The following is a 12,909-nucleotide window of genomic DNA, read 5'->3' on the forward strand; positions in this document are numbered from 1 at the left end:
AGTGCACAGGGGCACCCGCCGGGCTCACCTCACACTCCAGCAGCAGCAGCTGCCCTGCCAGCAGCTCCCGGAGCCGCCATGCCTCAGGCACTGGGGCGATGTGGGCCTGTGGGGCTGGGAACCCACGCAGAGGGGTAAGAAATGTGGGAGGTGTTTCCCACCTGCTGTTCTTTGACTTGTGGGATGCTCACCTTGCACATGCAGCCTGGCCGAGTCCCGCACACCGCTGGCCACAAAGGTGACATGTGTACCACTCTCTCTCAGCCTTGCTGAGTGGATGATCAGCGAGTGTTCCATCCCACAGTGCTGCACACTGAAGCGCCCGCTCTCCTCGCTTTGCAGCTTTGTGCAATTCAGGAACCACTCACCCTGCACCGAGGCTGACAGCTCCACAGAGAAGCGTGCATCCTCACCATCCCGCACCCGTGCATCCTGCAGGCCCCTCTCCAGGCGCACAGCTGGCACTGCAGCACAGCACGAGCTCAGCCCCACAGTGTGTGAGCACCTGACACCACGCAGCTCCCACGCTCCCACCCGCTTGAAGATCCCGTGTCCCCTCACCGAGATGCACGCAGCCAGGGAATTCCACAGGGTCACTGCGGCCGTGCTTGTTGACGGCACAGACTCGGAAGCAGTAGTCAGCCTCGCGGGGCACGCTGTCACCCAGCACCTGCACACGGCCGGGCAGCTCAGTGCTCAGGCACTGCACCCAGCTGCTGCCTGCCGCCTCACGCCGCTCCAGAATGTAGGTGCTGGGAGGGCGATGGTGCACATCGGGTGCAGGGCACCACGTCAGGAGGGCTGCGTTGCTCTGCTCCGTGCTCATCTGGGCTGCCATAGGTGCACTGGGAGGGTCACGCTTCACACCTGGAACACACGGCGCAGTGGGGATTGGAAGGTACCATCCCATCCCTCTGCCATTTCAGACCTTGGTGAATGGGGAGAATGGAGGGTGCGGGGAGGCCCCATGAAACCCAGCCCAGGCTTACACTTGACGCGGAGCTGGGAGGATGTCAGTGACTCCCCGACAGAGAAGCAGATGATGCCTGCATCCTCACGGGTGACGTGCACCAGCACCAGGAGGTGTGTCCTGCCGAAGCTCTTCAGCACAGCGCGTGGTGACTCGTGCAGCTGCAGCCCATTGCGGCTCCAGCAGATCCCCTCCATGGCCTCCCGCGTCTCCACACAGAAAGCCGCATTCTCTCCTTCCATCACATCCAGCTTCCGTGGCAGCCTCTTCACGATCAGCCCTAGGAGAGGAGACATGTGAGGGCAGGGGGATGCTGGGGCTGCGTTATTGGAAGGCAGAGCTGGGCCCGCTCCCACCTCGGACGGAGACCTCAGCAACGCTGCGGCCCCGGTCTTTCATCTGGCAGAGGTAGACGCCGTCGTCGTCTGTGCGGGCATCGCGGATGGTCAGACGCCGCACCACGCCGCACTCCTCCATCACGTACTTGTGGCTGGGCTGCAGCTCCCGGTCCTCCAGGAACCAGGAGGTGGGGATGCTCCCCAGTGGCACCTGGCACTCCAGGACTGCATCCTCCCGCTCTGCCACCTCCACGTCCTCCAATGGCACCTGGAACCGCAGCCGGTGCTCTGTTGCCGGGAGAAATGGGTGCTGAGAATGCATCCTCCTGCTCAACAACCTCCCAGCCCCCTGAACACCAATGCATGCGGTACCCCCGCATTCCTCCCATGTCGGCAGCACAGCCGTGAGGAAGGGAGATGGCAGCCCCCTGTTCCCAGCAGCTATTTTGGGATGCGGCAGCTGGGCGGGAGGCATTCGGTATGGGGCCTCAGGGGGTACAGCCCCCGTGCAGGGTATCCAGCACGGCCCCAGGGCACACACCTACCCTTCACCTGCAGCTGCACGGCACTCAATGTCTGCCCAGCCGTGTTGGAGGCAGTGCAAACATACAGCCCCTGGTCCCGGGGTCGGCAGTACAGCACCTTCAGGATGAAGTAGCCCTCACGGTCCTCGTAGACCAGGTGCCGGCGGCCGGGGGCCACGACTTTGCCATCCTTTTGCCAGATGATCTCCGGCTTGGGCTTGCCGGTGACATAGCAGCGGAACTTGGCGTGCTTCCCCGCGCTGACAGCGAATGCCTTGGCTCTTGGTGTGCCATTGGGTGCTGGTGCCCAGGTGTCAGTGCTCCCGTGTCGCTGTTGCCATGGTTGGGTGCTGTCAGAAGGGGAGTACCAGGGCTCCACCAGGAGCACAGCTGCAGCCAGGGCCTCCTTGGAGCCACTGCGTGCCCGGCACACGTAGACCCCCGCGTCCGGGGGTCGGACTCCAAACAGCTTGAGGTAGTGCCAGTCCTCAGGCTGCCGGCCCACTGCAAAGTGGCTACTCTCGAAGAGGTCACACAGCTTGCAGCCGTCCTTCTCCCACTCCAGCAGCGGGCAGGGTTGCCCCAAGACTCGGCATGAGAAGGTCACGTCCTCCCCACGGCACACCCGCACCGATGAGGGCCCCACCAGGAAGGTGGGAGCTCGGCTGCCAGCATGGCCTTCCTCCTCCTCCTCCTGCTGATGCTCACCAGCCTCCACTCGCAACGTGGCAGCAGCATAAGTCTCACCAATGCAGTTCTTGGCCTTGCAAACATAGAGGCCGCCATCCTGCGGGGTGACGCAGGACACCCGTAGGCTGTACACATCCCCCTTGGCCTCCATGCAGAAGCGGCCTGAAGGCTGGATCGGGGCTGTGTCCTTCTCCCAGAGCACGCTGGGCCGGGGGTCACCTGCAATCTGGCACCTCAGCATGGCGTCGGAGCCGCTTTGTGCCGTGAAGGCACGTGGGTAAGCCAGGAACCGGGGAGCTGCCCCGTGGCTCTCCATCACCCTGGGATTGGGGCAGGAGGAGAGTCAGGAGCTTCAGCCTAAGGACAGAGAGTGGGATAAGGCTGTGGTGCAAGGCATCCCACCCAGAGCAATGCTGCATTAAGCCTGGGCTGAGAGGTGGGACCTTCCCATGGGGCACGGGGCTCGCTGCGTCCCTGCAGTGCTGGGGATGGGGTTGGCTGAGGAAGAACGGGTTCCAGCATGGCCCTTCCCCACCCGCTGGGGCATTCCTGCAGTATCGGGTGGTGGCAGAGCCGCATTCCTGCTGCATCTGGGCTGGCTCAGTGCACAGGTGCTGATAAGGGGCTGTCATGGGGCTGAAGGCATCTGGACGCATCCGGGTGCTTCCTGCCCAGCTCAGCAGGGTGCATGGGAAGAAGGGTCCTGCCCGAGTGTGGTCCCAACTCCAGCCCCTGCATGTCCAAGGCCAGGACATCACCACAGGGTGCAGAGGGACAAATGGAGAACAAGTCCTGCTTTCAGAGGGTACCACCTCCACGCCCAGTGCTGCAGGTACCCATGCACCATGCCCATGCTATGCTTAGAGCCTTTCTTGGGCATGCCTCAGCCCCTGCCTGTGCTGTGGCCAGGGTTGCACAGAGACTTCTCTGCCCCCCTCAGGGAGAGCAGGGACAAAGAGAAACCTAGACATTCCCTGGCTGGGCTGAAGGGGAATGTGGGACAGAACTCATCCCCGGGGGCCAGGGTCAGGTTCTCCCCCAAGCCTCACCAGCACACACAGCTCCACGGCTCAGCCCCCTCCTTGGCCTCCCCCTCCGCCGATCACCCTGCCCAGCACCATCTCCTGCCTCAGGCACCCACCTCACACCAATACCTCTGTCCTGCAGATCCTGGTGCCAGCACCCCACTCTGCTGCTCGCCCAGCTCTGCTCTCCAGCGTCAGCATGCAGGGACTGACCGGTAGGAATGCCTGCAGCTGCTGTCCCCAAAAATACCCTCCGATGACACGTCAGGGTGATAAGACTGAGCCTGCTCCATGCAGTGCCTTGACGGGGCAGGGCTGCCCTATGTATAGCACCAGCAGGCAGGCAGCACAGCAGCAGTGGGGTGCAGCAGACCTGTTCCTGATGGGTGTGGGTTCAGCCCATGGCAACGTGCTGTGCACGGCACGCAGCATAGAGATGGGATATGCTGCAGCCAGCCAGCCCAAGCGACAGCGTGACACCCTTCTCCCATAACTGCCACAGAGTCCCAACCTCTGTCTGATGCTGTCCCCAGCCATGCCCTGTCCCCAGGCAGAGGCTCCCTATTCCCACCCTTCCTCATGTTCCCAGCAGCCCAGTTGCTGTGGCAGTGCCACTGCTCTGAACCTTGCATCCTTGGGGCGTCCCATCCCTACCCACTATGAGGGCACCCAGCCTGCCACCGCCATGTGCCTCCCACACTATTGCTCTGCCCAAAGTGCACCCTCAGCCTCCTGCTGGCCCCCAGACTCCAGCACAGAGGCACTCAGCCGCAGGCCCCCACGCCCCTTCCATCCCTGCCTGCCCCCTGCCCCATGCACTCACTACTCCAGCAGCATGCACCCCACCCACCCCCCTGCCCAGGCGCCGTCCCCCCCCAGACCACACTGTCCTTGCAGTCCTCACATTCCAGACGTCTCAGTGCTTTCACTGCCCAGAGATAATATTCACGGCGAGCAGACATTTGCGTCAGTGTCAGATACGTCTCAATGCCACCCTGCCCCAGGGGCAGCGCAGTGGGCAGACAGGCTGGGCTGGCAAGTAGGAGCCCACGGCAGAGCCTCTCAAGCTGCCCCACGGCCATGCTGCTCCTCCTGCACCTGCTGCCTGCCGTGCTGCCTGCCAGTGCCCTGGGCAGCTGCACCGGGGCTGGTGCCGACCGGCAGCTTGTCCTGGCCAAGGTGCGGGCACGGGTGCTGGAGCATCTGAGCCCCCCAGCCGTGCAGGAGCCCCAAAAGGACATGAGGAGGGTGCATCGTAGAGATGTCCTTGAAGAGGTGGAGGTGCTACCCGAAGAGCAGGAAGACACATCCCAGGTGATTCTCTTCCCTTCCACAGGTGAGAGCCCTGGTGGGATGGAGAGCATGCAGGGGGTGAGTTGGGTGCTGCTTTAGGGCAATGGGGATGTGGCATGGCCAGGTGGCAGGGAGGTGACATAGAAGAGTGCCCAGAGGTGGAACAGGGGGACACAGGGAGATGGGGAGGGCTTAGGAGCGGGCAGAGATGGACACTGGAGTGGGATGGTAGAGAATGGGGCAGGGTGCTGGGAGTGGGATGCTAAGTGAAGGAGTATGATGATGAAGGATGGAGTGGGATGCCTAGGGATGGGGCCGCAGTAGGATGCTTAAGGTTGCAACAGGATACTCAGGGTTGCAGCAGAGTGCAGGAGGACAGAGCAGGGCACAGTGGAATGGGTACACCATCACCAGACCATCCCAGGGCATGGAGGGGCTTGGTGACCTCACTAGGCAGCTCAGCCCACCCTGGCCATACGAAGCAGGTGGCTGAATCCCCTCTTCCCAAGGCCATGGGGTGCCAGGTGCTGCAGCTGTGCCTGGCTGGCAGCATGAGCCAGGCAGAGCCTTGCACAGGGCTGCATCTGCTGCAGGGTTCGGCTGCAGGACACAGAGCAGCACGTGCCATGTGGCACTGGATGTCATCAGCTCCCCTGTGTCTGCAGCAGAACAACCTGCCTGTGCCCACAGATGTCCTCCACGGCACCCGCAGGTGCCCCCCCATACCCTATCCCCACGCTGGGGCACGGCACCCTGAGCTACTCTTTCCCCACAGATGTGCCGTGCGAGCCCACACAGCCAGATAAGCTGCTGGAGGAAGAAGGCATCTTCACTTACCTCTTCCAGCCCTCAGAGCACGTCCTGAGCCGCACGCTGACATCCGCCCAGCTCTGGTTCTACAGCGGCCCCTCAGCTGCTTCCAACCACTCGGCTCCCGCTGTGCTGACCCTCTCACTGCAGGGCAGGGTGCCAGTGGTGGCCACAGCATCGCAGACACCAGAGCACTGGACGGTGTTTGACTTTGGCCCTGACGCGCTGCCCCAGCTGGCACAGCCGCTCTTTGTGCTCCTGGTGCGCTGCCCCAGCTGCCCCTGCCTGGCCGACGGGGACAAGATGCCCTTCCTGGTGGCCACCACCCGTGCCAAGGCAGCTGGACGGGCTCGCCGCTCCGCTGTGCCCTGGTCACCGGCTGCACTCAGCCTGCTGCAGCGCCCATCAGAGGATGTGGCCGCCCACACCAACTGCCGCCGGGCGTCCCTCAACATCTCCTTCGAGGAGCTGGGCTGGGACAATTGGATTGTGCACCCCAGCAGCTTCGTTTTCCACTACTGCCACGGGAGCTGTGCCGAAGGCCATGGGCTGAGCCACCGTCTGGGTGTGCAGCTGTGCTGCGCCGCTCTGCCTGGCACCATGCGCTCGCTGCGTGTCCGCACCACCTCTGATGGTGGCTATTCCTTCAAGTACGAGACAGTGCCCAACATCCTGGCGCAGGACTGCACCTGTGTCTAGCGGCTGGCACAGCATGGCTGAACCCATGGGTCTCCCTGCTGCCTCTGGACTGCCCCAGTGCCAGATGATGAGCCCATCCCACAGATGGAGGAGTCACTCACATGGGCACTGCGCAGCCCAGGGCAGGGAGAGGGACCCAGGTGGAAGTTTTGGTGGTGCCACCCTCCCTCTGACAGCCAGGGTTTCATGGTTCCAGGCTGTGTGGGTGCTGCAGCCCTGCCCCAGGGCTGTGCCCAGCCCACAGCATGCTAGCTGTGCCCTGCAATGGCAGCCCAGTGCCTGGAGCCAGCTCACCTACATATCTCCTCCCACAAAAAAGACAAGCTGCAGCGCACAGCCACCTCCCCTTGCTCCTAGGGACAGGACAGGGACAGATGGATGTGCCAGGGCACGTCCACTCAGGCTCACACAGGTGGTGAGGCTGGTGGCACGCAAACGACAGCAGAACCTGTTTGCAAGATCAGTAAGGCAAGATAAATAAACCTTCTTTCTTTACAAAAGCAATCTTAGAACACCAGTTTCCATCAGGAACAGCCTCAGAGGCAGTGTGGTTACGGAGCGGGGTGCAAACCCAGAGGCTTTGGGCTGGAGGAGGGAGGGGAAGGGCGAGCTGCGGGCATTCAGCAGCACAGCATGGTGCTCTGCAAGGGGCCCAGCTCTGCTCCAGCATCCCAGGGAGGGGACTCGTGGAAGCGCCAAGGCTGATCCATCCCTGAGCAACGGGAGAGCCAGAGGGCAGCATCTGTCCCTCCAGCTGCATTGGGATGGGGAGCACAGGGAAGCCCTGCTGAATCCACAGCTGCGCAGGAATGTGGCAATCAGAGCAATCCTACTCCCGCCACGCCAGCAGAGGCTGCCTTTGGCTGAAGCTGCCTCCGCACAGTTGGAATGACTGAGTCACCCCGGGCCAAGCAGGGCGTCCCCATCCCACCACCGCCAGCCCCACGCAAGCAGCTGGCCCGCCCCAGCCCATCTGCGCAGGATCCCCTTCCCCACCCCTTCCTCCCAGAGAACCGGATGCAGAAGTTCAGTACAAAACGTCTCCAGGCTTTACTGAATATAGATAATTAAAAAAAAAAAAAAATTAAAAAAAAAGGGAAAAAAAAGTCACAATTACCCAAGTACAAAACAATGCTACAAAATTCACTGCGTGACCCATGAGATGATCAGAATGCCCGAGTGTCTCCCACCAACCCACTCTGGGCACTGCACACAGGGCTCCCAGCCCCACACCAGGCTGAAGAGGATCGGCTTTGGTCCAAAGCCCAAGCAGAGCTGCTGGCAGGGAAACGGAGGAGATCAGAAGGACAAACACAAACCCCTGCGCTCCCTAAAAAGAGCAGCCTGGAGAGGGGGAAGCCAAAGAGGAGCCAAGAGGGGCCCTGTGCAGCCCACATGTGCTCACTGTATGGGCACCCCCCAGCAGTGGTGCCACTGGGATACGTCTCTCACAGGTCCCTGCTGTCACCTCTACTTCAGGCTCAGTGCCAGCCCATGGTGCAGCCTCACCAGCCAGACCTGGTGTGAGCATCCTTACTGCTGTCGTGACCTGCACGTGCACAGAGAGTGCAGGGGAGGCATGAATTGGAGGTGCTGCGAGCACAGGCTGTGGGGAGGAACGCGGGGATACAACAGGAGACAGGGAGGGGAGGTGCGGGCTCAGAGTGGGAATCGGGAGGGGTGTATAAAAATGCCAGGGTGCACGCTGCTGAGTTTATAAAAATGTACAAAAATAAGATATTCCTTTTTTAAAAAAAAAAAATTAAGAACAGTGAAGGAAGGTTCCCCAAGCCCCTGTCCCCATCGCTGCCCACTGGGATGGAGATGCCCTGGACAGCCCCACCGGGCAGATACATGTCGTCGTCTCATGCTGTGTCACACCACTGTCCCGCACCATCCGTCCTCGTCACTCACAGCCCTGTGGGAACAAGATGCAGATCAGCGGCCATCCTGGGGTGCCCCACCACCCTGCCCCACCCACCAGAACTTGGTCCCCCAGGCTCACCTGTGCTGCGCTCGCAGCCACCACCCTTCTCGTGTGCCAGGTTGAGGCGGTTCTGCTCGGCAGCCATGCCATTGCCCTCAGGGCTACTGCTGCGTGAGGGGCTGGGAGCCCGGGGGGGCGGCTGCAGGTGGAAGGCCATCTCCAGATGCTCCTGGGCCAAGCGCAGGTGCTCACGCAGCTGTTCCAGCTCGCGCTCGCGGGGAGCGCCAGCCAGGGCAAAGCGCTCAGCGGCCGAGTTGGCCAGGTTCTCCCGGTAGTCCAGCTTGCCATCAGGCAGAGGGGGTTTCAGCGGCTCCTTCTTCAGGGAGTGGTAGGTGGGCGGTGCACTGGGGGGCTTCTTGGCGTAGTGCGGTGCAGGGCTGCTGGAGGGTGGGCTGTTGGGCTGGCTCAGCGCATCGCGAATGCGCCCCACACCCAGGTGCAATAGCTCGCAGATGTTGAGGAAGAGGCAGAGCCCACTGACAGCATACATGATGAGCAGGAAGATGGTCTTCTCAGTAGGGCGTGAGACGAAGCAGTCGACCATGTGCGGGCAGGGGCTGTGGCTGCACACGTAGGAGGGGCTGACCTTAAAGCGGAACAGCAGGTACTGCCCGAAAAGGAAGGCCGACTCCAGCAGCATGCGGCACAGCAGCTGTAGCACATAGGCACGCATCAGCCCGTCCTGCTTGATGCGGCGCCGGCCATCATGCTTCTCGCCACCCTCGGTGCCCTTCTCCTTCTCCACCTCAATCTCCTCGAAGATCATGGGATCCTCTTCATTATCATCCTCCGCCTCCTCGTAGTCCCGCCCGGCTCCACGCCGCACCACTGGCATGCGGCCACGCTGAGTTGCCGGCACCCGGCGCCGTGAGGACTCAGGCATGCGGGCAATGCGATGCATGGCAAATCCCAGGTAGAGCACCGAGGGGGTGGCCACCATGATGATGTGGAATATCCAGAAGCGGACATGGGAGAGTGGGGCGAAGGCGTTGTAGCAGACGTTCTCGCAGCCTGGCTGCTGCGTGTTGCAGACGAACTTGCTCTGCTCATCGTAGTAGATGGACTCACCTCCCACAGCCGTCAGCACAATCCTGAAGATGATGAGGACGCTGAGCCAGATCTTGCCCACGAAGGTCGAGTGGTTGTTGATCTCCTCCAGGAGCCGCGTCAGGAAGCTCCAGCTCATCCTGGCCAGGCAGTCGGCTCAGCTCTGTGGGAAGGCAGGCGATGAGCCACAGGGCGAGCAGCAGTGCATCTCACCCGGCCCCCCAAAGGCAGCAGAAGCCCCCACGCAGTGCCTCCATCCCATCCCTTACCCACCGGTGACTCCCAGGCTCTGTATAGCATAAAGATGAGAGCACCAGCAGCCCTCAGCACCTCCTCCCCTACTGCCACCAGCCAGGATGCGGGGAGTAGGGGAAAAGCCGGGACACTCACCCGTCCCGGACAGGATGTATCTGGGGGAAGAGTCACCACAGCAAGGGTAAACACAGGAGCAGGGCAGTGCCAGCTCCGGCGGGCGAGGGGACAGCCCGGTGGAGCCAGGCACTCGTCTGCCACCTGGTCCCAGGGCCACGCCGCACCCCGTGGCTCGGGCACGGCGAGGGACGTGGAGCACGAGGGACCAGGGTGACGGCAAGGGGCAGCACGAGGCAGGCAGGGAATTGCACAAAGTTACAGCTGACGCCAGATGTCGGGGAGGAAATTGCGGGGAAAGCACAGCAGCTTCTGGCCAGATCCGCGGGGAGACGGCGCATGGGGCCGACGCGAGGGCGGCAGGTGGCGGCTTCGGAGGCCGCCCCGAGAGATCTCTCCTGCCGCTATTGTTCTGCTCCGAGCCTCGCACCAGCGATGGGCACGCGCCGGCACCGGGACTCCGCCAGCCCCGAGCAACGGGCGTCCGAACCCGCTCCTCGGCCAACCCGCTCCCCCGGCCGAGCACCCTGCGGGGTGCCGCTGCCACCTGCTCCGCCGCCGGGCCCCGCCACAGGGACGACGCTTTGTATCAGCAGCGGCTCCTCGCTCGGCGGCGCAGCGCCCCGGGGCCGGGGGCGGGCCGGGATACCCAGGCTGCCCGGGGAGGGACGCGGGGCACGCAGGTGACCCAGGCTCCCGCTCGGGGCAGGTGGCCGAGCCGCCACGCGCCGAGCGGCACCGCGCGCCCCAGCCTGACCCAACCGCGCCCCGAGCCCTCCCCGCCCCCAACCCCAACCCCAAGGCCCCGCACCCCACCGCACCCGGCGGCTCTCAGCCCCAGCGCTCCCCCCGCCCCACTCACCCCACGCCGGGACGAGCGGCTCCCGCCGGCGGCGCGGCGGACAAAGCGGCGGGGCGTTACGCCGCCGCCTCCCGCCGAACAAAGGGGCCCGGGGCCGCCCCGCCCCGCGCCGCCCGCCGGTACGCACCTACGGGCCCGCCGCGAGCCGCGCCGCTTCCCGCCGAGTTCACGTTGCTCTCGCCCGCCCCCGGTGACTCACCGAGCGGGGCCTCTCTGCTCGGTGCGAGCAACGGCCGGCGTGGCGGGCGGGGCGCGGTGCCCCGGGTTGGGGAAGCGGGCGCGGTGTCCGTGCGCTCCGGCCCCGCCGGCGTGGCTGTGGCTTTGGGGCGCCGAGCCGGCCGCTGGCTTTCCGCGCTGTTAAAATTGGCTCCGGAGGACTGGCCGGTCAGGGGATCCCCGGGGACTGAGGGTCCGTCCTCCCTGAGGATCCCCGTAGCAGCCCGGGCAGAGCACCGCGTCCTCCCGCCCCCGGCTCTGACGGGAGAGCCGCCTTGTGCAACCCTGGGAAGCTGCTGCTGCGTAAGGACCGGCCGAGGGGAAGCGGGAGTGCCGTCACCACCGCAGGACCGGGAGCAGGCCACGGGACAAAGCCTGGCACTGGAACAGGCACACAACACGCAGTTGAGGGAGACAGAAGAAAGGGGGAACGGGGTGAGAGTGTGGATAAGCAGAGCTGCCAGGCCACGGGGAAGCCCACCTTCTGCCCCCAGCAGGCCTCAGGGCATCCAGGGGCGGTGGTGGGCTCCTTCCTGACCTGGTAGGCTCTGGTGGGACAACGGCTGCTCCCAGGGCAGCCACCGAGCTGTTTGCTCAGCTGGGAGACGAGCCTGATTGCCTAGCCTGGGCACAGCCTGAGCCATCGCCTCACCTGGCTCAGAGCTGTGCCACGTGTAGCCTGTTCCCACTCTTCCCCTACTAATCAGCGCTTCTGGCACTGGGACAGGGAGCAGACGGCTCCATTAGGGACTGTTTGTCCTGATACAGGACAGCTCCACGGCCACTTTAATGACCTGGTAACAGCCAGAGGCGCGCTCCAGCAGAGGACTGCAAAGGGCAGCAAGTGGCTGCTGCAGGAAAGTTCTGCTGGAGGTAAACATCCACTAGAAATAGGGCTCTCCCAGTTAAGAGAGCTGACAACCAGCCCCTAGGCTCTGTCTTCTCACAGCCCAGGTGCTGGAAAGGAGAAACAGAGGAAAGTGGTGAAAGAGCCACTGATGACTGAGGTGTGCGTCTGCACACACTGCATTGGCACAATGAGACCAGTTACCCCATCACTAGTTCCAGCTCCACAGGAACGTTCAAGGTCAGAGAGCAACTACAGAGGGAGTGGGGGTATGCCCTGGTTGTTATCAGATTAAGGGAAAACAAAGCGAGTGCCTGATGAAGAGGCAGCAGAGGGGTTACAGCAGTACCTGTGAGCTTTCTTTGCCAGTAGCCAGGGAGTGGGTGAAAAGCAATGTGCTGGTGCTGAGCCAAGGAGATGGACCTGCAGAGAGAAAGGGCTAGGAGCAGGAGCAAGTAAGTAAAATAGCCTGAGAACAGGCATGGGCAGGCAAACAGCTGAAACCTTTAGTTCTGGCAATCCAGACTTTGTCAGGTACCTCACCGCATACCCAGGTGCAGCAGAGCAGGGGTGCAGCTTGATTAGGGTGGAAAACACCAGCTGGGATGGAGCTGTGTCAAGGGATCGGTGTGTACAGAGGAGACTAAGACTGGTCTGGTAACTCCAGTTTTGACTCTTGTACTTTATGTAAAACACAGTTATGGAAGGGGAAGATAATACTTAGCACAGGCACCTTAAATGGCAAGACGAAGACAGAAAAACCTTACTGGTCGTTACTTGGTGCTGCTCTCTGAGACTCCTTCCCCCAGACAAAGTGCTGTGTGCTGGCAGTGCTTCCACTGAGCTCATTGCCATTCGCAGTCTGAGATCACTGCAAAGGAACGGAGAGCAGCAGCCATATGCCCATTTAGGAAGAGGGGACAAAGTGGAATGCATTGTGACATCTGCCTCAAGACGCTATAGATCTTGTCAATCCAGTCTATAGAAGGCTAGATAAAAATATTGGCCACTGTGGGCCTTCAGCAACTGAAACTGCTACTCAAAGTGACAAGAGAAAGTCTAAAAATAAACATTCCAAGAAAGCACCCAGCGGCGTGCTGTGGGGTGGCCTTTACACTACTACGAAGTTGAACTTCCTACTCTCCTAAGGCTCTGAGGATGGTATAGCTGGGTTGGTTGTGGCCTTGTTCCCTTGCCAGCCCCAGAACTGGCTCCTGGAAACTGATGAAGCT

At 62.3% G+C, this 12,909-nt stretch overlaps 3 protein-coding genes across 11 annotated transcripts in view; 1 reads left to right on the forward strand and 2 right to left on the reverse strand.

The window, feature by feature from the left end:
* OBSL1 (obscurin like cytoskeletal adaptor 1) overlaps positions 1-3,776 on the reverse strand; it is a 10,463-nt gene extending 6,687 nt beyond the window's left edge. For 4 of the 6 annotated variants that reach the window (XM_042893763.1, XM_042893764.1, XM_042893761.1 and 1 more), the window contains exons 1-7: positions 3,664-3,775; positions 1,854-2,879; positions 1,327-1,596; positions 990-1,250; positions 562-867; positions 192-464; positions 29-114 (exon numbers count right to left, since the gene is read on the reverse strand). In XM_042893763.1, the coding sequence (XP_042749697.1) occupies positions 29-114; positions 192-464; positions 562-867; positions 990-1,250; positions 1,327-1,596; positions 1,854-2,838 (2,181 nt within the window). In that variant the 5' untranslated portion in view covers positions 2,839-2,879; positions 3,664-3,775. Of the gene's footprint in view, positions 1-28; positions 115-191; positions 465-561; positions 868-989; positions 1,251-1,326; positions 1,597-1,853; positions 2,880-3,663 lie in introns of all 6 variants that reach the window. The other 2 variants (XR_006182782.1, XM_042893762.1) reach the window with 2 other exon arrangements.
* An 813-nt stretch (positions 3,777-4,589) lies between these two features.
* INHA (inhibin subunit alpha) lies at positions 4,590-6,813 on the forward strand. The gene is made up of 2 exons (XM_042893770.1): positions 4,590-4,883; positions 5,616-6,813. The coding sequence occupies exons 1-2, from the start codon at positions 4,628-4,630 to the stop codon at positions 6,347-6,349; spliced, it is 990 nt and encodes a 329-aa protein (XP_042749704.1). The 5' UTR covers positions 4,590-4,627; the 3' UTR covers positions 6,350-6,813.
* A 562-nt stretch (positions 6,814-7,375) lies between these two features.
* LOC122193057 (gap junction gamma-1 protein-like) lies at positions 7,376-12,894 on the reverse strand. 4 transcript variants are annotated; one of them, XM_042893758.1, is made up of 3 exons: positions 12,228-12,894; positions 8,355-9,546; positions 7,376-8,267 (listed from the first exon to the last, which is right to left on the reverse strand). In XM_042893758.1, exons 2-3 carry the CDS (start codon positions 9,520-9,522, stop codon positions 8,260-8,262), a joined length of 1,176 nt encoding a protein of 391 aa, XP_042749692.1. In that variant the 5' UTR covers positions 9,523-9,546; positions 12,228-12,894; the 3' UTR covers positions 7,376-8,259. The 4 variants fall into 4 exon arrangements, with proteins under 4 accessions (XP_042749692.1, XP_042749691.1, XP_042749689.1 ...); XM_042893757.1 differs by lacking the exon at positions 12,228-12,894 and adding an exon at positions 10,814-10,868; XM_042893755.1 differs by lacking the exon at positions 12,228-12,894 and adding an exon at positions 10,742-10,825.
* Between the last annotated feature and the right edge of the window lie 15 nt (positions 12,895-12,909).

The sequence above is a fragment of the Lagopus leucura genome, unplaced genomic scaffold, assembly GCF_019238085.1.
Source record: "Lagopus leucura isolate 7727_CA_CO unplaced genomic scaffold, USGS_WTPT01 71-10_obj-0_obj, whole genome shotgun sequence".
Classification (NCBI taxonomy): Eukaryota; Metazoa; Chordata; class Aves; order Galliformes; family Phasianidae; genus Lagopus; species Lagopus leucura.

Coding starts and splice junctions, on each gene's coding strand:
- INHA (XM_042893770.1), top strand. CDS start 4,628: ATGCTGCTCCTCCTGCACCTGCTGCCTGCCGTGCTGCCTGCCAGTGCC. Junction 4,884..5,615: donor GATTCTCTTCCCTTCCACAG/GTGAGAGCCCTG, acceptor CTTTCCCCACAG/ATGTGCCGTGCGAGCCCACA.
- LOC122193057 (XM_042893758.1), bottom strand. CDS start 9,522: ATGAGCTGGAGCTTCCTGACGCGGCTCCTGGAGGAGATCAACAACCAC.